Genomic DNA, 27,163 nt, shown 5'->3' on the forward strand with positions numbered 1-27,163 from the left:
CAAATCTACTTGCTGACCTAAGATTCAGGAAAGAAAGCATGGAAGGTGCATTTCATTGATACAAGCACCCTCTATCTGAAAATCAAACACTGACCGTCAGTTCTCATATCAATCTTGGATCATTCTGGAAGAACCTAAAGACTTGGCTCTTTATACAAGCAAGTGATTAGTGTTCCCTCCAGATAATTTACCCCAAAGCACCAAGACACGTTTGGTAAAAGTGTGCTCTACAAATTTCAATTAACATAACAGGGTTGCACTTTAAGCCATCATATGCAGCATTTCAAAGCAGATTGTTTCACCTGATTGCAGGCACATCTAAAGCTCACTGGGTGAACTCTATCTTTATTTTGATGGCCGTCCTGATCTAAGGCTCCTGGTTTTGGGATACACCAAAAAAACCTTGCCCTTGGAATACTGAGCCCCTATGCTAACCCTGTGTTGCATAAAAATAATTTTAGATTATGATTAAAGTGCTTTTCTTCCTTCATATGTTGTCCTGCACTTTTGGTAGCTACTGAAGGTGTTGTGGCAGAGATATGCAGATTATTTTGCACCAGTCTATGAGTGGCCTGTTGTGAGCCAGACAGTCCATTATTTGTGCTGTGGTCAGATGCTCCGTGTTTGATCAGGTGGGGACCCCAACTACCTTTGGGAGGACATTTCACTCAAATAAGCCTCCCCCATTTCTTTACTTTATACAAGGGGGACACCACCAGCAAGTGAGGCAGTGGGAAAGGAGGACTTTGTGTTTTTAGTTACTCTCTTGATTTTAGTTCCATTTAGTCAGGTCCTTAACGACATAAGTGGTACAGGCATTAAGAAGTGTCGCTCCACTACCCAGATCTGCATCTGCAGGAAGATGGAACACACACAAAGTCAGGATCCTATACAGTGCACGTGTACCAATTGTGAAAGAGGGTGCAGGTATATTATGACAGTGATCCCGCGGGAAATATCTCCCAGAGCTGCCCCAAATTGCCTTGGAGGACTGCCTTCACCATCTACTTGCTGTAGCCTAGAACGAGAGTCTAGTCCATTCCTCAAGCTCCCACCTAAATCTGAAGCTGGTGAATAGTGTTATAAGACAAAAAGAAGTGGGGTGTGCGTGCAATCTCACCAGTGAATGCCCCACAGCTCCTCCCCACCCCCAAAGTGCATGCTTGGATGATGCATCAGAGAACCGATTGACCCTCAAGTTACAAAACAAAAGATGTTTTATATATGACAGAGGATGACCTGTTCCGGCATCGGGCATGTTCAGACGTTCTGATAATATGTTGCATTGAGTCAGATACGGTACATTACTGCTGCAAGGTGTTCATTAGTTCAGTGATGTCAGAGGTGAATGAAATGCCAAATCCTTCTGCGAAAATGCCAATAAGTCAGGTAGCATACGTCTGAATGCTTTGGTTTGTTTGCAGCATTCATTACATCGTTCCAGATCAGGGGACTTCAATGGGTAGGAATGGTGTACGATACACATTAATGACAACAATAGATGTCAGAATGACTTATTTGGTTCACATAGATACTGGAAGGTAGACATTACATAAACTGACTGTTAACTGTCTCTATTTATTACAACACAGACAAAACGAGTGGTGTCCCATTTTCCAAACATGCCCTTGGCCCAGCACCTGAATGGTGACGATGAGAATCTTGATCACTTGCAGCACCAACTTGTAAGGTTTCCTTCCTTTTGCGCGAAACTTATCACAGGGACTCATGAAGAAATACTTGAGACGTCGCCGGAGGATCTCCTCATCAGGGTGTAGCGGAGGCGTCAGAGCTTGTTTCTCTCCCATGTAACAGCCATAGTTATTCACCCCAGTTAGGAGACGCTCTCGCTCTGTTAGAAAAGAATACATGAACGTGTGCAGTGAATTACATTCAAAAATTTGAACAATGGACTCAATGTTTTCGGCGATCAAAGGCCAAGTTAAGAATCAGTTTTTGCCACACAGAGAAGTGTACTACTCTCTTGGCATCATCGCCACCTCATGCTCAAAGAACAAATAATTAGGGGTTGAGAGCCATAGTATGGAAGATACATCAGAGGTCTCACTGTAGAAGAGAGACAGGGCAGAGGTTATTGTGAAAGTGAGAGGTGAGAAAGAGGGAACAAGATAATGGGAATATACAGCACTCGTTCAACCTTAAAAACACTTTTCTCCTAGCTTGGTTGATAGAAGTAGTCAGCTCAGGTTCAAACCAAAGTTTTATTTCGCTCTCCAGTGGGACGCTGGACTTTTTTTTATTTATAAAGACGAGCACAGAAACACACTGACAGCAAGGCAAAATAAAACCAAAGGCTGACAAAGACCTTGAAGTTATGGTTTGGATCCAGTGCAGAATCAAGTTACATTTAAATAGTGTTTTCAGAGAGGCTAGAAATGTAGGCCGCAGCCCTCTGGGTGTCAAGCAAAAACCTTTATTTGCAAATGCAGGACAAAAATAATTCTGAGCTTGATATTTTCTGGTGGTTAATGGTCTCATGATATTACACTCTGATGCTAAACATAAGTCAACAATTGTGTTATCTCTGTGAAGGTTGCCTCCCACAGCTGGAAATTCAACCCATTTCTGTTACAACCACTTTGCAGCTTCATTAAAACGTGATAAAAGGACCACACACCCAAAGAGGAAAAATAGACACTTTGAATTTAGTTGGGAAGATTGACGCGTGGTCAATTACAAAAGCGTTGAGCTGGAACACGTGGCCCCGGGGAAGGCTTTTAAGGCAAGTCAACTACATCACAGTGCTTTACCACAAAATGAGCAATGCATGCCTCAGATTACCTAACATCTCTGAGACCATCTTAGTGTTTGTCAATACAAGGAATACAAAACAGAGTGTTACTGCTCGTATAACAGAACAAACATGTCTAACAGATTTAAACACGAATTAAAAAACACAGCACTAAAAACCATTCTATGTAGCCAACACTATTCTATTTGAAAGTAAGGTTATCTTAATCCACCGGCAAATTCAACATAGAAACTGCTAGCAGCATCTTACAAAGTTACTCCAAAGGAAAAATCTATGGATCAGCGTTAAGCAAGGAGTGTGCGGAATAGAAAATACACACTAAGACACCATACACACCCAGTCCTCTAGGCAGGTAGCACACATGCAGAGAACAAACTTAAATCAGGGAAGTGCGTCTGGTACTCAATATCCAGAAGTGTTACATTAAATATAGTGACCCAGGCCCCTCATTCCCTCCTCCCAATCACAAGGCTCAACTGGGCAAAAATAAATATTTCTGCTGTGTTCATGACTGGTAGCTAGAAGTAACGCGTGTTGGTTTAAAAAGGGGAAACCACATTCTTGGAAATGCATCTCAGCGGAACATAAATCATGCAGTGAAAACTCATACGTAGACTACTGGCAGACACAGCTGTGGCAAAACAAAAAGCTGAATGCTACAAAACACATCACAACGGTCCGGTCTGAAAATATGTGGCAGACATGTTTTCACCAAATACAGGCTGCACGGAGAGGCTGACTAGCGAAGACAATACTGGGAACTTGGAAGGCCATGTGGCCTCAAAGCCGAGATCGAGAAACATGTCCTATTAAGAAAGAAAGAAAAAAAAGAAAGATGTAACGCCCGGCCTCTTCCAAAGGTTAGAAAACATAGAAACGCCGTAAATGTCAATATTGTTATGAACTAGACAAAACTAGGGCCTCTCAACAACAAGATAATGCACCGCTAAGGAGTCATGGACCTGCTGCGTTTGTCACACTCCAAGGAGAGCACAGGTCCAGTCACCTGGAGAGTACACTCCTCACAGGTTAAGGTTAAACCAGTCAACATAAGCAGAGTCAGAGGAGCACTCGCCGGCTACACCAGGAGCATATAGTCCTCAATCAGCAATGGATATGTTCAACTGGATACCACGAGGTAGACTTTCGATGGGGACTATTTTAGCTCATCTGTCAATTCATCTGCCCGAAAGCTGCAGTATGGGTAAGGGCTACAATCTTCTCCTTAGCCTGTTTAAGAGCGACATTCGTGTGCAAAGTGCCGATAGCAAGCAGCCCGTGCCACAACCCAGTAACCTGCAGCACAGGAAGCTGCTTTGCCTAAGATAACCACCAACAGAAGTCGAGAAGAAGATAGGACTACAACATAAGCGGTAAGTAAGACAAATAAAGGAAACTCAAGAGAGGAGAGGGTTTTCTAAAAGCCTGGTGACAGACAGCACATAATTACCCCAATACGAGTAAAGGTCGGTGGTGGCTTTAACCCGCAGCTGAAGAACAGGGCTCACAGAAACAGGGCCTGTCAGAAACGAACAGTCACGAAGTAAAACAAAGGAATTGTGGATGGCCGCGACGCACGTAGGGCGTCTTTAAGGCGGACAGCATCCTAGCGTCGCTCCCCCGCCTGGTAGAGACGAGCCCGAGGGGCCTCCGTACTGGGAGGGTGGGCCACCTCGAGTTTATGGCCCCCAAAGGTGTGATGGAGGCGGAGTGAGGCCACAAGGCCTCTTAAGGGGCAACTGGACTGGGCTGGGGCCTCTTTGGCTGAACTACGCGCAAGGGGTCGCAGGAGCGGCGTGAGAGCGGAGGAGGCGACCTGGAGACAAGCGGGACGAGGAGTGACCAGAGGACGGCAGCAGCAGCGCTAAGGTGAGTCGGGAGATGCTGGGGGGGGGGGGGGGAGGGGGGTGAAGGAACGCTGCGACCAAGTGGGTCTTTGGCGATTGCTGGGGGGGGGCCATAGAATTCTGGTAGGGGGGTGGGGGGGAGTAGGGAACCACTGCGAGGGGTTCCGGAGGCAGCGCGCGCCGCAGGGCCTAGAGGGGATCTCCCGCCGATAGAGGCCATGTAGAACATGCTGCCCAAAAAAAAAAAAAAAAAACGTAACTCCACTTCCCTAGTTCGCGCAACCACTCCCCCCCTCCGCCCTCGCGACACGATTTAATAAACCTTACCGTCATCCGGGGCGTGGGGGCTGCGATCGGGCTCTCCGAGCCAGCTCCAGGAAGGGAGCAGGCAGTGGGGGCACGTCACCGGGCACACGAGGCAGGGACCCATGGCTAGGGGGGGCACAGCGGCTGCAGGGCGCCGTGCCCCCCACCCTGCTGGAAGCGGGGCTCGGGGACTTGGGGCATGGCCAGGGCGGCCGACTCCGTCGCGCCGCGCATGCGCGCGACAAAAAAAAAAAAAAAAAAAAAAAAAAGACTAGAGCGCGGCACACGCGGAAGTTGTGTGCCGCGTGTGCTAGAGGCCCTGACTGCACGAGCCATTTGGCTCGGCAAATGCGCGCGAGGATGGGCGGAGCTCGGCCGCTTTCCATCCGACGCGGTGCGGCAGAGCACAGCACACGCGGAAGTTGTGTGCCGCGTGTGCCCGAGGCCCAGACTGCATGAGCCATTTGGCTCTGCGAATGCGCGCTGGGCGCGGCGAGGATGCCGTTTGGCCATTTGGCCGCGGCTGGGACATGCGCGTGCCCAATCTGAATTAAAAAAAAAAAAAAAAAAAAAATAAGAATAAATGGAAAAATAAGTACAATTAATTATCAGGGAGTAGACGCTAGGGTCCTGAACGCAAGGAAGCTTTGGCACAGAAGACAGCACGTAAACACGATTCCAGCCACTGCCCTAAAAAAAAAAACAAAAAAAATGGGATTAGGTTGCAACCCATAACAGGGTTAAGTCGGTATGACGCAGGGGTAGGTGGGGTGACATTAGGAGAGAGTGCATCCAGTAGTAGTATCATAGGGCTATGTAAAAAAAAAAAACAAAAAAAAAAATATATATATATATATAAAATAAAAAGGAGTAAAGCAAATATTGGTTTATGAATGATACAAAAAAAAAAAAAAAATTTTGGGATAAAAGAGGGGGGGGGGGGGGAGACCAATAGACGGTGCAGAGGGGAAGACGCGTGGGTCGGTGACTCCCCCCCCCCCCCCCCCCCCGAGACAGGCACAGAGCAGGTCCTGGCAGCGGGCTAATCGTGTTTTCCATGGGGGGACAGAGCTTATAAAGTATAGGAGAAGAATGACAGGGCGAGCGAGAGAGTCGCAAGGGCGGCGACATAAAGTGCAAGATAATGAAGTGTATTATATCAATTGCAGGCTGGAATCAGTAACCCACAACCACATTACTGCGATGGAAGTCGAAGGGTCGCCGGCGCTTTTTTCCCCCGATGTGAACCAGGAAGAGGCCGAGGTCTGGGCGAAATTCATGGCCTTGGGGCAAGCGAAAGGGCTGGATTGGGTAAAGAAGATGGTGGCGGTGCAGGGTGCCCAGCAGCAGTCGGAGGACAACGCCGCGGCCAACACGGACGAGGTGCAGCCCACAGACTCAGGCCTTTGTCTACGGAGCGTAGAAAGTGTTACAGCACCGTCCAGACGGAAGCGGCCACCAAGGGCTACGGCGGGGAACAAGCTCAAACCGGCCAAAAAGGTCGGAACGGAGAACGTTTTGCCAGAGGTCTCAGCAACCCCGCTGGAGGACAGTGGACTGAGAAGGAACATTGACAGTATGGAGCAAGGGGGGCCTGTGGCCAGTGGGGCGCCCCTCACGGCCGGGGCTTCGACCACTAGGGAGAACCTACAAAGGGACCAGGGGCAATCTGGCCAGCCTGCAGACAATGGGTGCTGCGCTCCCGCGCCAGGACCTGCGGGGCAGGGGTTGCAGGTCGGGCTGGGTAAGATGATGGATGCGATGCACAACTTCATGGCCTCAGCGAAGGCGCTGGCAGGCGGGGGCATGAACGAACAGTGCGCGGGTAGCGGGAGTGCATGCGCAGGACAGGTTTGGGGCCAGGGCGAGAGCTATCCTCCAAAGAGTCAGGGCCTGGTCACGGGGCAGGAGACAAAAAATCTGGGGGGGTCGGCGTCAGACACGCTAGCAGGTACAAGCGACAAAGGGACTGTGGTGAGGCCCGATCCCCCCCTGTTGTCCGGGAGGTCATCCCTGGCTTGGAGGGTCCCACTAGAAGCTAGAGAAAGAATATGGAACAGGGAATTTATTGATATTTTCTCCCTGCTCACCTTTGCGAAAGAGGGTGCAGACATAACCGTGCCCAGCAAAGAGGTTGAGAAGCATAAATGGAAGAGGAAGGTCAAGCCTGAGGAATCAATGGACAATTGGCTTGAGGCATTCGCCATGTTGTCCACAGTGATCATGGAGAAGTTCCCGGAGCAGGGACCAGCTCTATGCAAATACAACAGAGTCATATACGAAGAATATACCCGTAATGGGGGTACAGGGTGGCTGTGTTATGACAGGGAATTCAGGCAAAAAATGGAACAGGCACCCGAGATGGCATGGGACTGCCGCGAGATTGAGCTCTGGGTGCAGTATATGGGCAATGGCTGCAGAACAACAACCAGCGAAACCCGTTTCCCTAGACACAAACAAGCGAGCCGTTCTACTTTAAGCAACAGCTTAGGTCCCCCTTTCGAGGGAAGCCCCCGCAGAGGGGGAGAGGGGGGTACCAGTATAGGTCCAGCAACAACTCATGCAGGCCATACAATGCCGGGGCATGCTCTTGGGGTCCTGCGTGCAAATTCACTCACACCTGCTCCAAGTGCGCCGGTTGGCACCCTGCAACCGAATGCACCAACGGGAGTAAGACCGATAAGGCAATGGGCACCTATGGGGGTGCCAAGCAGCCCTAACCATCCTCAGTCACACCACACTACACTAGCGCCATCTCCCATAGATTTTAACGCATTGGCCTCGATCCTTAAGGATTACCCAAGGGCCACTGAGCGCGAGCTGCTGTTTAATGGTTTTAGTGAGGGCTTTAGGATCCCATACGATGGCCCCTCGCTCTCGCGGGGAGCAAATAACTTGCGCTCTGCCATTGAGGCTCAGGGAGTAGTGCGGGAGAAGCTGGAGAAAGAGTGCCAATTGGGGAGGGTGGCGGGTCCCTTCATCCACCCCCCCCTTCCGAATTTTATTGTGTCACCGCTGGGGATCGTGCCAAAGAAGGAGCAGGGCAAATATAGGTTGATCCACCATCTCTCTTTCCCCAAAGGGTCTTCAGTAAACGACTACCTGGAGGAGGGCACATGCTCAGTTTGCTATGCATCATTTGACGAGGCCGTCGACTTGGTTCGCGCAGCGGGCTTAGGTGCGCTCATGGCAAAGGCGGACATCGAGTCTGCTTTCCGCCTCCTCCCGGTCCACCCAAGCAGCTTTCACCTCCTAGGGATGCAGTGGGCTGGCCAATACTTCTATGACAAGTGCATGCCCATGGGTTGCGCAGTGTCTTGTGCTTTGTTCGAGACCTTTGCCTGTTTTTTGGAATGGGCACTGAGGGAGGGGACACCCCCGGGGAGTTCACTGCACTACCTTGACGACTTCCTCTTTATTGGAAGAGCGGGTTCTGGCGAATGCAAGGCAACCCTCAGTGCATTTGAGCACCTCAGCCAGACGTTGGGGGTACCATTGGCCCCGGGTAAGACTCAGGGGCCAACAGACTGCTTGACTTTCCTGGGCATTGAAATTGATTCAACCGCGGGTTTGTGCCGGTTGCCGAAGGACAAGGTTGCGGCGCTGCGGGCCGACATCCAGCTGGTCCTGAGCAGGGACAAGGCAACGTTGGCCACGATTCAGAGCCTCCTAGGCAGGCTCAACTTTGCAGGGAGGATCATACCAGCGGGCAGAATATTTGCCAGGCGTTTAGCAAGGGCGACAGCAAACGTGAGAAAACCCCGACACATGGTGCGTCTCGGGGCTGGGCTGAAGGAAGACCTGCGCATGTGGATGTCATTTTTGGAGGAATTCAACGGTGCCTTATTGTGGCGCACCGCATGGTGCACCAGTCAGCAGCTCCAGCTCGCCACCGATGCTTCAGGAAGGGAGGGATTTGGGGTCATACTAGACCGGCAGTGGTGTGCGGCGAAATGGCCGAATGCATGGGCAAGGCATGGACTCACAAAGAACATTACTGTGCTGGAAATGTTCCCAATTGTCCTCTCCATCTACCTGTGGCCACAGGTGTTGGCCAACAGGAGGATTACATTCTGGTCCGACAACATGGCAGTGGTCCAGGCCATCAACTGCCAATCCGGGAACTGCCCAGTATTGTTAGGATTGTTGAGGGAACTAGTCAGGGGTTGCCTGTTGAGGAATGTGGAGTTTCGCGCGCGGCATGTGCAAGGGGTCAAGAATGTGGCCGCTGATGCTCTTTCTCGTTTTCAGTGGGCGAAATTCAGGGCGGCATGCCCTCAGGCGATGGCAGAGATGACACCGTTCAAGGCGGAGTGGTGGCACTTGGTACAGTGGAGCAAAGGATAGGGGCGCTAGGAGAGTTATCACTGGCCCCCGCGACCCGTGCCAAGTACAAGGCATGTTTCAACAGGTTCACGGCAGTAACGCAGGCTGGGGAGGCTGGGGACCCCCTGGCGACAAGGGTGCAGCGTTTCGTACTATGGGCAAAGGACAATGGGAAATCGCACGCATGGGTCTCCAGGCACGTGGCGGCTATCGCCCACTTCTCGAAATTGAGGGGAGAGGGGGACCCGACCGCGGGTTTCCCATTGAGGGCGGCACTGAAGGGATGGGCTAGACAGGAGGAGAGGACACCCGACCAGAGGGCGCCCATCGACATTAACATGCTCAAGAAGTTGGTGGGGGCACTCACAGCCATTTGTAGCTCGCAGTATGAGGAGCTCTTATTCGGGGTCACATTTTCCCTAGCCTTCTTTGGAGCCTTCAGGACCTCAGAGTTAGTGGCTGGGTCAAAGAGCGACACGTCCAACAGGGCATTGAATTTGGGTGATATCAAGATGGGTCTGGACATGGTGGAAATCAAGGTTCGTCGCTCTAAGGCGGACCAGAAAGGGAAAGGTGTAGTGGTTCGTTTGCGGGTACTGGGGGACACCAGATACTGCCCGATCGAACTTCTCAGGAGGTACATAGCATGCCGCCCCTCGCTACCTGGGTATTTATTGCTTCACCTGGATGGCCAGCCGTTAACTCAGTTTCAATTTAGAAGGATCTTGAAGGGAGCAATCGCAAAGGCCGGGTACCAGGGGCTTAAATGGTCAACGCACTCCTTTAGAATCGGGGCTGCCACCACGGCTTTCAAAGAGGGTTTGCATGCGGATGCTATTAAGCGGATCGGGAGGTGGCAGTCCGATAGATACAAGCTGTACATACGCTCTGGGGAACGCTAAAGGGTTGGAAACAAGTTATATATAATGTGAACGCTGTGAGCGGAATGTATGCGATCTACGATGTCAATAAAGTGTGTGGTAATGTTTACTTTCTTGTCCATCTAGGGGCTAAGACAGTATGGGTGATGGGTCACTCTCTGGTGGACAGAGCAGAACACCGGGCCAGGGAGAGTGGCTGGACGCGCAGTTTCAGCAACACCAAATTCACTTGGAGGGGAACCCCGGGAATGAGTTGGTCCATGCTAGAACCTAGAGTTCGCCAGCTGGTGGGGGAGAATGGGCCAAAACCGGACATTCTTGTAATTCACCTGGGCGGAAATGACCTAACGACTTGGGGGAGGGGCCCGCTGTTGCAGGCCATGACGCATGGCCTGGCCAGAATGGCCACCCTGATGGAGGGCGGGGAAGAAATATGGTCGGAGATTCTCCCAAGGGGGGTGTGGCAGGGGGCCAGGTCTCCGGTCGCACTTGAAATGTCAAGGCGGAGAATCAACAAGTCACTAGAGAAATTTGCGAAGCAGCACGGTTATGGGTTCATTAGACATACCCTGCTGTGTAGACGCTTGAGCAGTAACTTTGCGGCAGACGGGGTACACCTGTCTGACACGGGCACGGATATGTTCCTAATGAGCATTAGAGACGCTCTCGAGACAGCCGGCTGCAATTAGCTGGGAAGGAAGGAGCACAGGTGGGGGGGCCTCGGGTATCACGAGATGCGATCCCCGAGGCGTGGCGGAGTTACAGGGCGATCCTAAAGCTTTAAGGGTGACTAAAAGGCCTCCAGATGGTGATTCCTGGAGCAAAGGCTATTCCTCGGGCCACTGGGAGCCTTTACGGCGGGGCCCGGGATGATGTGACGGCGCTCCTCAACCCCGCAAAGGGGGGCAGTTGGAATCCTGAGCAACTGTGGAGACTGGCCGGGGTCTCGCTCTGACTTGTCAGGAGCATGACTAAAATATCAAAGTGGTAAACCACGAGAAAGGAACGAGCTGTAAGATGCGGAGTACGCAGGTGCAGAGAGCACCACAAGGGACAGCTCTAGCTTTCTCAGGATGGGTGTCGGCCATATTCATAAACTCATCTCCGACACCTGGATCGCCCGTAAGATAACCCTACCTGTGTAATCAATAAACTTGCGACATATTATACCCACAAACATTGTCCTGGCATTTTATTATGTTGCATGTATAAGATTGTGATCAAACACCAGGAGTATGCAACCAAAGGGCTGGGGGTTGCAGCGCTATGTGGATGGCCGCGACGCACGTAGGGCGTCTTTAAGGCGGACAGCATCCTAGCGTCGCTCCCCCGCCTGGTAGAGACGAGCCCGAGGGGCCTCCGTACTGGGAGGGTGGGCCACCTCGAGTTTATGGCCCCCAAAGGTGTGATGGAGGCGGAGTGAGGCCACAAGGCCTCTTAAGGGGCAACTGGACTGGGCTGGGGCCTCTTTGGCTGAACTACGCGCAAGCCCTCCCACCCACCCCGACAACAAAGGGATATAGAAGGGTTTAAGGGCAGAAAGGGAGAGTAGGCTTAACATTACTTTCTTTACAGGAAACGTAAAAGTCGTCGCAAAGCGGAGTTACAGGGCGATCCTAAAGCTTTAAGGGTGACTAAAAGGCCTCCAGATGGTGATTCCTGGAGCAAAGGCTATTCCTCGGGCCACTGGGAGCCTTTACGGCGGGGCCCGGGATGATGTGACGGCGCTCCTCAACCCCGCAAAGGGGGGCAGTTGGAATCCTGAGCAACTGTGGAGACTGGCCGGGGTCTCGCTCTGACTTGTCAGGAGCATGACTAAAATATCAAAGTGGTAAACCACGAGAAAGGAACGAGCTGTAAGATGCGGAGTACGCAGGTGCAGAGAGCACCACAAGGGACAGCTCTAGCTTTCTCAGGATGGGTGTCGGCCATATTCATAAACTCATCTCCGACACCTGGATCGCCCGTAAGATAACCCTACCTGTGTAATCAATAAACTTGCGACATATTATACCCACAAACATTGTCCTGGCATTTTATTATGTTGCATGTATAAGATTGTGATCAAACACCAGGAGTATGCAACCAAAGGGCTGGGGGTAGCAGCGCTATGCAGCGTTTGCACTGGAACGCCTATCCGTAATGTAATAAGGCCGTGAAAGCCTTCCAGACCGCCGAGGCTAGTCTGTATCTTGGGCCTCGCTGGCAGGTTGGGGGTTTATAAAATGGTCTAGAATGTAAAGGCTGTATTTTTTGCATGAGGTTCTTTGGGCTGCACAAAAGGAGAGAAAAATAAGAGACATTTCATGCTGACATTTAGCATTGTCTGGGTAGCTCAGTAAAAAGCTGCATCAATTCTTCTTGTGCTTGATTGGTAAACCACTGGTTTGTGTTCTGTTCTAAATGTAAAATGTTGTATGTAATAAAAGAGGTTCTATGGGGTATTGCAATAATGGCGCAACACTCTTGTCGCAGTGCTCATACAAAATAGAAAACGTAATAGAATCCATGTATTTCTGCTATCCTTCTTGAAACTGAGCTGTGTGCGGTCTAGTCATCAGTTTGTAAAAAGCCAGGCCTACAAGCCTGTCCCCAAACTCAGTGTAGCCCCAGGATCCTCGCCACCTACCACAGCCAGGCACAGAGTGTGCCCATAACACATAGTTCCCAACCTGGACTTGCTGTATTTATGCAATGTGGTAGGTGACATATCAAGAAGCCTACTTGGCCCGGGGCTATTATCCCATCGAGCTGCACTATATATAGTTTTCAAAACTTGTGCATGTCCTACAAAGCGCATGGACACAGCTACTGGCTGCCCTCTGGTGTCCAGAGATAAATTAGGAGGCCCAGAGAACCACACAGACTACAGGTAAATGCCAGCAGAAAGTCATAGCCTGGACTGCCAGGCTGTCTCCAGTCCACAGATAAGTTACAACCAGAGACCGGAAGAATATAATGCACTCAAGAGTTAGTCTATAAAAAAGATAGCACCGCCTAAAAAAAATAAAAAACAAAACACAAGAGCAACGGCAAAGCCAATAGGTCCTGCCTCCAGGAGAGCTATTGTGTTTGTCATTTTTTTATTTATTTTTAGCCATGTTGTACAGCTGGACTGATGAAAGTTTCTTTATGAGAAAGCACCCATTGTCACAGTGATCTCTAAAGCAAATAAGGGACTATTTCTTTTATTTTATTTTTTAAACACAGATGTGCACCCTGTGCAAGAACAGAATGCAGTCACGATGAAGTTCTGCAATGAATGACGTGGGATGACACTCTGCTCTAAGGTGAATCCTGCAGTAGAGAAAGAGAAATGGGTCTGTCTGACAGATCAAAAGACCAATTGATGAAGAGGAATGTGTGAAACTATTTATAACTAAGCATATTCATAATTCATAAGCATATTTATAATAATTCAATAAAAAGCAAAATGTCTTAATGAATGCCAGACCTTAAAATAGGATATGGACGAGTGATTTGGAAAAGTACATAATAGACCAGTAATCGCTGGCACTAAATGGAAGTACTTTTTCTGCATAAGTGCACGTTGTGCATGAGGAGGATGCAGTCACTCACAGTGAGGCATGCAAATGGCTGAAGTGGGTTGACCATTTCCCGAATCTGAATGCTCTAATAGATGGTTCAAAAATTCGAATGACAGAACAGAGAATCGGATGAAAAGGGCTGCCTGAAATCCCCCATAACCAAGTTTATTATTATGTAGGTATATGGTATTTCTATAATATAATGCACACCTATCGAAAAGACAGCCGAGCACTATACAAGGTTAAAGACAGCATAAAGTGAACAAGTAATAGGACAAAAAGTGCGACTGTGGATGGTTAATACACTGTGATATAATGTTCTTAAAAAGAGTGAGTCTTAAACTCATTCTTAAATTGAAGCAACAATGGAGAAGTCCTAATGGATTATGGGGATGCTGTTCCAGATCCTGAATAGATGGAAAATGTCTGCTGCCTTGTTTCTTTTCTACACTTCATAGTATGCAGTATGATGGTGTCCTGACTGCAAGTGCGCAGAGAACCACCAGAGATGGGGAGATTTTCTGCAAGATAAGCAGGGGGTGCTGGTCACGAAGGATTTGTAAATGACGCAGCTAGTTTTGAAGAGGATGTGGGCAGGCAATGGGAACCAGCGGAGTTACATCAGCAATGCGAAGATGGGATCATGCTTCTTCAGACTTCGGATGAGACATGCTGCAGCAAACAGGATGTCCTTAAGGGCCGCAAGTGTGGAGTCTGGGGAGTCATGGAGCAAGGTGCCACAGCATTCCAGAAGCAGATCCAGAGTATGAGGACTACAATAGCAGTTCTGAAGTCTATTTCTAGAAATTGTTTCACTTTCTTAAGCAGCGAAAGGTGCTGTACTTTTACTGAAGTTAAAACGTCTTGGATAAGATTAGACCTAAAAAAGATCTTTAAATTCGTAATCAATAAGTTGGCAGCAATTTTAATCAGCAGCAATGAAGTTTTGATGACAAACATATGGGTCAGTTCCAAACAACGAGGACATACAAGCTACTGCATGCCTACTTCAAGAACACCTGGAAATTAAAACTCCAAACCACCTTGCATTGTCCTTACAAAAAAACCTTTTTAATAATTAAAACGCTTTTAGTGGTAAGGGCTTAGTTACAAACAATTGGGACAGCACTGTGCAGTAACACCACCTCAAAATATCCATATGCATTAATTACTTAGAAGAATATCACATATTACAAACCCACGCCTGAAACCTATGCTAGAACAGTTGTGGTGTTGTATAGATGACATGCCGGGAATATGTAAAGGCATACAAGAACAATTATCTGATTTTTCCAACTTACTAAAAGAAGCACACTACTCAATTAAATTGACAGTCACAATTTGAAAACTAGAGGTACATTTTATATAGTACAATATGCCTATAAAAGCATCAAATTTATATAGATATATGAAAAAAGAAATACATTTATATCACCCAAAAATGTTCACACCAGGTTGACCACAAAATAGGTATCAACCATACAACCAACTTCAACACATGCTATGAATTATTTCAGAACAACATTGTTTCAGCAATGTAAAAATGAAATGTTGTATAAATTTAGACAGGGTGGAAATACTCCATAAATCCTACCAGATATTCAGGAAAGAATAACTAAAATAGCCTGTAAGCAAGCATTAAAATCAGAAGAAAAAAAAAACAAGATAAAGTTAATTGTATCCTTCCATAAACAGCACAATATAGATCATAAAAAAATGAAAACAAATTGAAAATAGGGAAAACAATCCTGAAACACATTTACAAACAACTAACCATTATTTGTTTACACTAGAAAGTCAAACTTGTGAGACAGATTCACAGAGGTGGACACAACATAAAAACCATGTGCAGCAAGCACATCAATACTTGTCACACATCCCATGCTTCAATTATGTAACTTGCCCCGGTACAATGAAAGAACCATATGCATATCATCTAGAGACAGATGAGCATATCCCCATTAACAATGAAGCAAATTGCAATAGAGAATCTATAAACTATCTGGTAAAATACCCATCTTCCAAAATCATCATTGGACAAGTCAAAAGAAAGTTCAAAAATTGACTGGACAGCATAAATCAATCATCTGCTATAAAAACCTCATATCAAATTTGGCCAAGAATTGGTTCCAATATAATAACCAAACCTGAAAAATGAGAAGTCAAATACATGATAAACAAATGTATCAACCATGACAGGAGGGTAACATCAAAAGAAAACTTTTACAAAGGAAAGTATATTCATTGAAATGTCTGAATTCTCTAGAGCAGAGGTTCTTAACTTGGGTTCCCTGGTACTTATCTCCTGTAGAGACTCGACTGTTCACTAAATGAAATAATATTAGCCAATTAATAAAATATGCATACAAAAGCAAAATGAAATTGAAGGCCACAAAAATAAGCTGGTATCCTTAGCTTGATTCATGGTGGTAGAGCAAGTGCAACAAACAGAATCTAGAACAGACAATAGGTAATCTCAGTTAAAGCACTGGCATTTGTTGATAAAAAGAGCATATACTGGAAGAAAAAAAGCTGTTTTATTGTTAGAGTTTAGTATACAGCTCCTTCTTCTAAAAAGAAAACAATTTAGAAAAGCTTCAACCTTCCCTCCAAAATTACAATTTTTTTTACTGAAGTTCTTGGGAGTTAAATATTTCATAATTTGTTTGATGTTTACTTTTTCTGTATTCTTTTTAGAGGTTCAAACCATAACTAGCACTTAAACTGGTGTCCTCAGCTTCCAGTAGCGATTCAATGTGGTCTACAGAAGGCATGTTAAAAACTGCTGCTCCAGAGCCCCACTGCTTAAATAACATGCAACAGTTATGTTTTTTGTAACAAAGATATGGATGTGAAAACATGAATTGAACAAAGTAAGAGTCCAAAAAGCCTATCTTCAAACCAATCTCAATAGCATAGAAAAGTTACAACTCCTGCAATATGTCACAGGGTAAATATAAAGTAACACAGTAAAACTATTTCTTTCACACACTAGTGAGAACAATCATACAGGATATATAAACTGAAATATCTAAAAAGCAAGCAAAAAATTGGAATCTATTGGATTAGGTACAACACCCAGATGAATGTATGATGTATGTATGGATTTTCGATTTTCAATGGTAGAGATAGTTATGTTTATAATTAGCTTAGACTAATCATAGGGCAAGAGAACACCATAACTGGAACATGAAAGAAAGTCGGGATTTTCCAAGTTGTTAATGTAGCAAAGTCCTAATTTTAATAAAGACACTAATGTTACCATTATATATCACGGTCTTGCTACTTTTTTTTCCTAATAGCAGCCAAAATTAAAACATTCAGATAAAGACAAAAGAACACATGAAACTACTGTGGCAGAAGAACTAACTAGTAACATAACAAGTGTGCACTAACTAAGGACTTATAAATAGAGACAGGAAAGCCAGTTCCTTCCCTTTCTTGGTGCAACTTCATATCCAAGCGTGTGTAGAAAGAGGATGAAAAAACACAAACTGCAACAATAAGAAAATCTTGTAGCCATGCTTTGCCCTTCAAGTATTAATGAGGGAACTTGTGGAACCGTCTACTGTACAAATCACAAAACAATGAAAGGCGGTAAGCTAAATGCTGAACCAGGGTTACCAGGCCGAGATTTTCAAAATCACATCCCGAGAGAAAAATATTTAGATAAGAGAGGCCTACTCATCCTAATTCCTGAAGTAATCTGCAGCTTAACCTGTGTTTGTCAAAAGACTGACCTGCGTTATGACTGTGAATCAGAGATATTGCAGACTTGTGAGGGTCCTACATGACCTTCATGAAGTGTCTACACAGCTTAAGAAAAGGTTTGCAAGAACGGATATAGCTGCCGTAAAAAGACCAGAGTTTGATTCCTAACACTAGCGTGATGAGGCTGACCATGCAGACTTGCACACTCTGATTGCTCCAGGAGTTCAACAAACTTTCAATGAGTCTGACAAACTCTGCCAAATTGAGCATCCCCGGAAGGATCATGGTTCTGAAGGAGAAGAGAGAAACTAAATAGGACAACTGGAAAGTCCACCAGCATCTAGAACACCTCTGGGTAACAAATTTAAGATGGTCAGAAATCAAAAACTTCCATTACTGTGTCTGATGTCTCAGATCAAATCATACCAGCAGTTTCCTTTGCAACAAAAGGAAAAAATACACTCTTACACTTGCTGCTGCTGCTGCTTACCACATTCCCTGCAGCCATTTTTTGGTGTTGCCCAGTGTTCTGAAACCTTATGGAACGGGACAACCCTACCTACTCTAGGTTTTTGTAAAGAACCAGCAAAAGGATGGGGTATCGTCTGGAGGGTGCAGTACTCACATCATTCCCTACACTGCTGAATGTTTTAGTACCCACCAATATGGTCCAAAATACTGCACACAGACTCTTGGTGCCACAACCACACGGCCTATACCACAGTGGGTTAAGGGGCATATATTTTTTAATAATACGTTTTGATAGAGTGCCATATTAGGCTCATAAAAAAAAAACTTGGCTGTTCAGCCCCTGAGATTTTGAAAAGGACATATATGCTCAAGTGTTATTCAATCACTAAGTCAGTTTGCTGCTAAAACAGAAGCTTATTTCTCTTTTGTAAGGTGCACAGCTACTTAGATTTGTACATGTGGTGCTTAAGGGTTCATATCCTAGACAGCATTACATGCATCACTATTAGGCACTGTGCACCCAATTGTATTGCAACAAATCATAATATATTCTTGCTGCCCATCCCATTATGATATAGACGTGTGCTAAATCACCAGTGATTGCCAACAATGCAAGTATGACAATGCATCCATGATATTCATCTACTTATGAATCATGCCGCAAGGTAAGATCACAAATGCTGTTTTTAGGCCCTATCTGTTGTATGGGAGTCATTTTAGAATGCATTTTCCAATAGAATTGAAACATTCACCTTCATACACATTGTGACTACTATTAGTACAAACCAAGTGTCATAGAACTTCAAATGTCAGAGAGACAGCAGGATAACAAAACTTTTAGCCCAATGTGGCAAAAATCACACGGCTAGCAAGAACTCAACAAGATAGGAACACTACCTAACAAATAAAGAAATCACTTTGAGCTGAAAAGGGACAACAACATAATGCTACCTTACGTAAAATACAGAAATGAAAAGCCACAAGAACTTCAATGGATAGCAGTACCACCAACCAAGTCCAACAGACATTGTGTGATCTGGAAGGCGGCAGATTAAAAAGAATTCTAACCAACGTGCTACAGAAATAAAAAAAAAAGAGATGAGAACTCAAGAAGAAAGCAGCAGCCAAATATAGAAAAAAATGAAACTGACAAGAGCATTACAAGTTATCTATATTACATTAAATACAGAAGACAGCTACTGTAATATGCATGGAAAGCAGAAAAGAAAATCCAGGGACATGAGATCTTTGCTGCCTGCCAAGAAGTGCAAGAAACTGACTGGACAGCAAATCTACCAATAAATGTTAAAGAACAACATGAAATTAGTGCTAGCTAAAAGGTTACAGAAAACTCAAAAAATATGAGGCTGCAGGATAACAATGCTGACAACTACAGTGTTAAAGAAATTGCAAGAACTTTGAGAACTTGAAAGAATGACTAATCACAACCAAGGTTTACAGACTCATGAGACCTCATAAAACTGTACAATGAAGGTTTGCTGCCAACCTACCACTGAATCACAAGATATGCCAGAGAACAAAAGGAAAGTCATGCAGCCACCTAAGGGATTCAGAAATCGTGAGTGTTGTAAAAGATTTATAGGAAAGAGGTAGTACTTACCAGAGACATTACAACAGTTTTGAGAATGTGTCACAATTGCAATAATGCTAATCAAGAGTTATACAAATCAGGACACATACAACAGAATTGTAGGTGGCACAGTAGTACTGCCATCCACTAGCTGAAATGCCAAGAGTGATTAGAGAACAACTCTTAACTAAGAGTTACAGAAATCCCAAGAGCCGAGGCAATGGATCTGCCAACAAATGGTCACAGAAATCAAGGGAGCAGTGACAAGGACAGGATAGTATACTACTTCACAATGTGTTACAGAGCACAATGTAAGAAAGTTACAGAACAGCAGCACTGACAAGCACAAATAATAGCAGTACTACTAACATATTGGAGCAAGAGCTCTTATAGGAAATCAAGCCACTAGGCACTGATAGATAGATAGATATATATATATATATATATATATATATATATATATATATATATAAATAAATAAATAAATAAATAAATCACCAACTGGTGGTCACCAGTAGGTAGTTATAGTTAGGACCATGTTTCCATAGAAAAAGTGTTTTGTTTTTTTTCATGCCCGTGCCTTTTGACAAATATTCAGGTAGATGTACAAAAAATGTGCACCAGTGATTTTTGTTACGAATGGAAAGTGTTGGGGTGATCCATCCAGCGAGGTCTGAGGAAAAAGGGGTGGGGGGTGTCAAAAAAACATGTGTTTCCCATAGGAGTTTTGATCATGATTACAGCCCAAACCACTGAACTGCATTACACCAATTTTGGCAGAAAGGTAAGTTTTAGTACACAGATTACACTTTTTGGTGTCATTCCATTTAGTAATTTATGAGAAATTAAGGAAAATCCAAATTTGTATATCTAGGGTCGCAAATAATTTGCACCGGATTCACAAATGCACAAGAGGATTGAAGTACTGTAATTGGCAGGCCTCAACCTGAACAGAAAGTTGCAGCCGCCATTTTAAGGTCCCTGGACATGCTCCCCAGGCCTGAAAAACAAAATGAAAAGTAGCATAAGGGTTCAGGGTGGAGGTACCCTGACCTCAAGGGTGTTTGAAGGTCAAATTATAGGTTTAAAATGATTTTTCTTCACCAGGCACAATATTTGTGAATATTCGCAAATAACCAAAAAAAAAAAAAAAAAAAAAAAAAAAGGTTAAAAACAAGAACATTCAGACTCATCCATACACTAATTCATACAATCATAAGGGCACTTAGAGACTCATGTGCCCACTCACACACCACTCAAGACTCATACACCACTTTCAGACCCACTAGGACACTCATGCACATACTCACAGATCCACTGACAGAGACAGGCCCTGCAGCCAACCCCCGCTCCGTATGGCCAAAGGCTGTGCTCAGTTCGGCCTTGGATGGTTATACGGGTTTGGTTGCAGCCCATGCAGACAATCCCTGCATCGCACGTCCTAAGGTGGTTGGATAAACATATAGTAATTAAAATTACTTTAAGTTAAAAAGCAATGAAAATTCACTGAAAAAACAAAAGTTACATGGAGGTTATAATTAGGTTTTGAATGTACCTGTACCAAACCAAAGAAATTCAGCAGTTATAGTAAGTTATTTTGAGTAACTATAACTCACTCCCTAAGGTAACTATAACTTGTGCCTTTGCCATGCAAAGCTAATTACTCCACATATTACATCACTGCTGACACCTTCTATGGCATCTTTGAAATTATCACTGCAACATTTGCATTAAAATAATTGACAAGAAAACTGTGCACGGCAAGGGCACGAGTTATAGTTACTTGAAATAACTGCATTTCCATGGTTTCCATGAGTACATTCTGAATCTAACTATAACGTCCCTGTAATCTTTGTTCTTTCAGTTGGTGTGTGTGTATATATGTGTGTGTGTGTGTGTGTGTGTGTTATGCTATGCCTAAACAGAGCGATTACACAGACTTGTTTTGATTCCAACTGCGAACACAGACGAATGACGTTTTGCAACTCTTGCAAGACAATGCTCTCTTAAAATGACAACTCATTGCAAAAATCTGGTGTGGTGACAATCCACAGCTCCACCCTCAGGAATGTGCCTTCTTTATACAAAAGCAATATAAAGGGATGACGGACGGAGTGCTGAATGTATACAATAGCATAGCACTTTCCTTGAAGTGAAGGCAAGCTTGGTGTGGCTAATTTCGGTGTTCAGGTTCCGTGCATGGCTGATTAATGACCGGTATATCCCAGGACGACAGGGTCACTCAAGGCCACAAAACAGCAGGGGTTCAAGTCCATATTTATAGCCTAAATTTTCCCCTCTTTCTTTAAAAAATATCAATGCGTACATTTCTGGTCTTTTTTCCAGTTCACTCTCCCTACACCAGTGCTTCTTAAGCTTCTAACTTATGTTGACTCCAGTTTAAGCATTACTAGAATCTGGGGACACCCAATGAATAATCACTCGAATCCAGGGACTGCCCCTACACACACACTGAGTCAGTACTGGAAGCAAGGGACTCCGGCCTATTCAATTTTTATGATCTGAACCACAAAACATTACACACATTATGGAATGTTTTAGTTGATTCACAAACAAATATAAAAATAAGAAGCTCCATTTTAATGGGGAAGTTGGAGCTTTTTTTAATTCAGTAAAGGCAACACACTAGTCTGATGATACCAATTGAATTTTTAGCCTCCAATTTCAATTCCTTCACATTTACAGAACATTTCAAAATTGTACACTTTGCTTCTGCTTTTACATACACATTAATAAACTTTTAATGTTATTTAATTTTCCAAGCACTCACAGACCCTCTGGGTAAGCTTCACACACCACCAGTAGTTCCCAGACCACGGGTTAAGAAACACTTCCTAAAATTTGCAACATTTTTTTCCCCACCATGCCTCTTGGTTCTAGCTGCCATTTATCCCTAACACTTCAACAAACCTCTCCTCATCCTTTCCACCTAGATTATCCCCCACAGCACAGCACTTCGTATCTCACAGTTTCAACTGTTTCTACCCAACAGATTTCCCTACATCGCTCACACTAGTGTCCCACCCTCCCCATTCCCACTATATCCCTCGTCTATTTTATTTTTCTTTATCGGACCCTATTTCCTTCTAACATTTCCTTCTGTTTCTCCAGCTCATTCTTGTATTGCTCCCCACTATTTTCCCTCTACTGCTCCCCAACATTCCCAACTATTGTCCTCCACTTGTTTCCAGTCATCTAATTCTCCCTTTATTTTTCCTACTAATTCCCTCTGTTTCTCTAATTTCTCCCCAATATTTTCCGATATCTCAGGAATTCCTGCCAGCTTCCTCTGTATTTTCCTCTTCCCCATTTGCCTATTTCTCCCTAATACATTACCTCTGTAACCACCAGCTAGTACCCCAACCTATAACACTCATTTCTTCCCACCACGCGCCTCTTCTCCCCCGTGACTTACCCGAGCCTTCACTTACGCCCCCCCTGGGGGTCTCCGCGGTGCCCACAGGACTGTACCCCAGGCTGCGGCTTCTCTTCACAGTGGCCAGGGAAGCCATGGTTCCAGGACTGACGGCTGCTGGTGCCACTGTCCCTGGGACCTCAGTCTTGGTATCCACGTATAGTTCTCCTATGATCCCCTTCGGGGTCTCAGCCGAAGTCCGTGAAGGTCTGACTCTACGTCTGCCGGGACTTCAGCCTCTACCCGGCTCCCGACGCCACCACTGCCCGGGATGACTCGCTGCCTGTGCATCTCTCTCACTCACTCGCCCTGTGTTTTCCAATGTCCGCACCGCCTTCATCTCCTCCTTGTTTCCGAAAGAGTCCCACCTCTCGCTAAGGCCGTCGCCATCTTAGAACTTGCATCTTGTTCTAGATTCAACAAGTAGTGTCTGAATTAACTTGTAGGGAGCCATTGTTAATTATAATCTCAAATAAAACAATATTGATTAAATGTTAATCTACTTTAATTTCCATATTTAAGAGGAATAAATATGGAGGTACAGGAGTCTTGGTTAAAAAAAATGTTCTCTATGAATTTGCCTAATACTTAGTTGCCTTCAATACGTTTAAAACGTTTGCGGTCACGTTCCAAGATGGCCGCGCCATTTCCATCGATTTCCTGACGTCTAGACTAGCTGATTCCCTGCCCCCTTCCATAGTCCCTGTTTTGTTCTTAGATTCAAGCGTGTTAAACATACGATCTTCTCGTGTGACCAATGACCGGTCGGTAAGGTGCAGCATTTGGGTCACTGATTCAGCATTTTAGAGGAATGATTATGGCCATAGGCTTAAAGTGTAGGTGGCAATCGGGAGTATTATGCTTTTCTGTTCCTGTACTAACTACCAATGCAGCGCAGGGAAACATAACAAAAACTATCATACCCATAAGCTCTTGAACTGTAAAATCACAAGCATGTGGTCCACAGCCTAAACCATACAGTCCTTTCTAAACCCATCATTCTTGCCACTGAAACCGTCTCGTACCTCCAACCATATTGATCGAAGCATCTAGCACAATGGTCTCCAAACTTTTCAGTGCTGCGCCCCGCCCCCCAGTTGAAAAATAATGATAATTGCCCCCCCCTCACAGATACTTCACAATTTTTTAAATAAAGTTGGCAGTGTTTAAATATGTCTAGACCTATTTAAACATTGCAGTTAAGTACTGTTGTCTTTAAAAAAATGCAATAACATGTTTCTGCTTAATACAAAACACTGTCTGGTTTGCCCCCCTGGGATGACTTGAGGCCCCCCAGTTTGCAGACCCCTGATCTAACATGACAGCGGCGCAAGCTTTGTTCTGAGCGGCTCGGTCTGCTGCTCCCTGCACACACAACAAAATATTGTTTTATTTTTCAGCTGCTGGCTCTGAACCAGTGAGGCGATGCGGAGGAGTCGCCAATGGTAACAGCATAACCTGGACTAGAGGACTGCTTGTCTGCAGTCATTGAAAACCCTTTAGCTATGATTCTACGTTAGGGCCAGAGGGTTTAGATTATGCATTCTCCACTTTGCTTTATTTAACACCAGCTATGTAAAAAAGATAACTAGAAAGCTATAAAACATATAGAGAAAAATGACAACTCCCAGGGCTTTCAGACAACAATTATGTCTTAATAGTATGCCCAACAACCAATCAGCACACAAATCATCCTATAAACCGGTTAATCATTAACCAAGACTCTTCTTTGCCGTTCGGCAGCCATGTTAAGTATTTCCTCAGCTTTCATTATTTCTGTATTTTAACATTATTTCAGGGCTGGTGTTTATGATGCTCATAGTTGTTATTTCCTTGTATTTCAATCACTTTAGCATCACATTTCCTCATGCATTTGCGGGGAATGCTGACAGCGGTAGCGCTTTGTTGCAAGGCGCCCTTTTTTGGATGGTCACCCCCTACTTTATGCTGCTTGATGCTGTTGTTTTTAACCTGTTAGTGTACTTAGGCCTACTAACCAGACCTCAGTACTTATGCTCTTTGCCCTTAAACTATATGTCGAATTGCATAGGCCAGTTGGCAAGGACTTTATCACCCCTGTAAGTCCCTAGTGATTGGTACCAGTGGTACTCGGGGCCATGGTGTTAAAGGGGTCACCAGGGTTGCTGCACTGAACGTGCCACCTTGTGTGACCTGAGTAAAAGTGAGACTGCAGAGCGGCCATGTCAGCCTGCATGAGCAGCTTGCTACTTGAGTGCAACTGTCCACACCAGGTACAGGCATAGTCCCTTTACTGCCAATAGAGAGGCCAGTCACCTCTTAGGCAGGCCTCCTATAGCCCATGAGGCAGGGTGCACTGTACTATGAGAGAGGACATATATGCATGAGCATATGTGATTCCAGGATAGCATTTAAAACGCAATGCTACCACAAGTAACCAGCAGTCTATAGGATAACATGGACTGGCATCCGGACAGTTCACAGTTGTCCAGCTTCATCATGGCCCTATCGATTCCCCCTGTGTTTGGTATCAAACACCTTGTTTTTTAGCCCTGAGCACGATGCCCATGCTCAGGATTAATTAGCATGTGCCCTGGTGACACCTTTAGAGGGTGCCCACCAAGTTACCAAGCTCTCTGCTGTTTGGTGGGCTGTCTCGAGCCTCTAGCACCACAGACAAGAGTCACCTTCTCCCTCCCAGGCTGGCTAGTGTGAAGGGTAGTCAAGGCGGTGAGCCCCAAAGACTTCCCCTGCTCTTGATATGTAATTACTTGTCCCCCCACTGGAGGACAAAGCCGTTCCCGCCCTGTCTAGCCTGACAAGTGGGAAAATTAACTATGCAGGACGCTTTCACCTCCAAAAGGCTAGCCACACCTTTAGGGTGGGCTAGTAGGTCTGTACAGCCAAGGAAGGATCCCACCGTCTCGGCAACCCTTAGGAGTTCTGGGTTCTGGGTAGAAAGTGATATAATTCCACAGGAAGTTGTCACTGCAGAGGCAGATTAGCCGCAGGAACCAGTAGCCCATTGGCTGCCGTCTGTCACACCCATAATGCTCCCTAAGCTAGGATTTAAGGGGCTCACCAGACCCGTAGTTTTTACTTGCAAAGAAGAAGAGACACAAAGAAGACCTCATCTCCAACAACAGGACCTGAACTCCAGCTCCAGTACAAAGAGAGGACACAGAAGTGACCTAAAGAGACCACCACTGGAAATGAGTGACCAACGTGTGCTCATGGTGAAAGCTCATTTGTCCCAGCCAGATGGATCCCAGTGGACACTGGGAAGCAAAGAAAGTCTCCCCTGACTGGTGGTACCAGTCCCCTGAAAACTGCAGGAGTAAATGCCATTCTGAAATCGAAGAAGTGCGACCCGACAGGCTCCTTGTGAGTAAGCCTAATGAAACTCGGAGTCCAGCATCCAGACGGTGGGAGAGAGGTCGCTATCAAGTTTCAAGCCTCTACTGTCTGCCGGACGACCTCCAGCCGTCGAAGTGCCAGATGACCACCTTTGCAGCTTTCAGATGGTAAGGAATCAGCAACAGTCATTGAGTTTTTACAATCAGTTCTTCTTTCACCATCTCAAGTTGAAGACCACTGAATCACAGGCCTGAGGTGAGAATAGTCTCTGGTAAGAGACTTACCAGGTAATTTGGGCAGTCACCATGTGTCCTTTAGTAGACACTAGTTGAAAAGGTTTAGCATCGTAAGGTGCATCAGATTTTTTTTCCCTTAGTGGTCGAGTAATCACCAGTTGTCCCTTTTTGAAAGAGAGCTCTTTTGAATGTCCCCTCTTGTCTGTATACACTTTCATTTTCTGTTTTTGAACCAAGTCCCTGGCATAAATTAGGTTTTCATTACTGTTTCTTTCTGTGGTCCATTTTGGGTATCTTGGTTGCCATTACTCTCCCAAACATCAAAGTCGCAGGACTTTCACCTGTGGTCGAGTGGGGTGCCAACTGGTAAGCTCGTAAAGTAGAGTTCAGAACTTTTCTTAGACTGAGCTTCTCAAGAGATGCATGCTGCACTGCTTTCTTTAGTTTACTCATAAAACGCTCAACCAATCCATTGGCCTGTGGCCACAAAAGTATGATCTTTTGATGCCTTATGCTCAGATGCTCCAGAATTTCCTTAGATTCTTTGCTCTTAAAGGGTGGACCATTGTCGGACTTCACAATGGCTTGTAAACCCCATGCTGCTGCATATATGCCATCACGTTTTTCGAATACTCGATCATGTGTCGTGGATGAGGGACCTTCAACCAAAGGAAGACATGAATATTAATCTATTATCACCA

The 27,163-nt window shown here is 45.5% G+C and overlaps 1 protein-coding gene across 3 annotated transcripts in view; it reads right to left on the minus strand.

Moving 5' to 3' along the window:
- Positions 1-23,479, minus strand: part of MCOLN1 (mucolipin TRP cation channel 1) — a 108,403-nt gene extending 84,924 nt beyond the window's left edge. Inside the window, exons 1-2 of one of the 3 annotated variants that reach the window (XM_069231661.1) lie at positions 22,891-23,479; positions 1,641-1,852 (exon numbers count right to left, since the gene is read on the minus strand). In XM_069231661.1, coding sequence (XP_069087762.1) covers positions 1,641-1,852; positions 22,891-22,987 — 309 coding nt within the window. In that variant the 5' untranslated portion in view covers positions 22,988-23,479. Of the gene's footprint in view, positions 1-1,640; positions 1,853-5,525; positions 5,592-22,890 lie in introns of those variants that run through there. The other 2 variants (XM_069231662.1, XM_069231663.1) reach the window with 2 other exon arrangements.
- Between the last annotated feature and the right edge of the window lie 3,684 nt (positions 23,480-27,163).

This window comes from Pleurodeles waltl, chromosome 4_2 (genome assembly GCF_031143425.1).
Source record: "Pleurodeles waltl isolate 20211129_DDA chromosome 4_2, aPleWal1.hap1.20221129, whole genome shotgun sequence".
NCBI classification, from domain to species: domain Eukaryota; kingdom Metazoa; phylum Chordata; class Amphibia; order Caudata; family Salamandridae; genus Pleurodeles; species Pleurodeles waltl.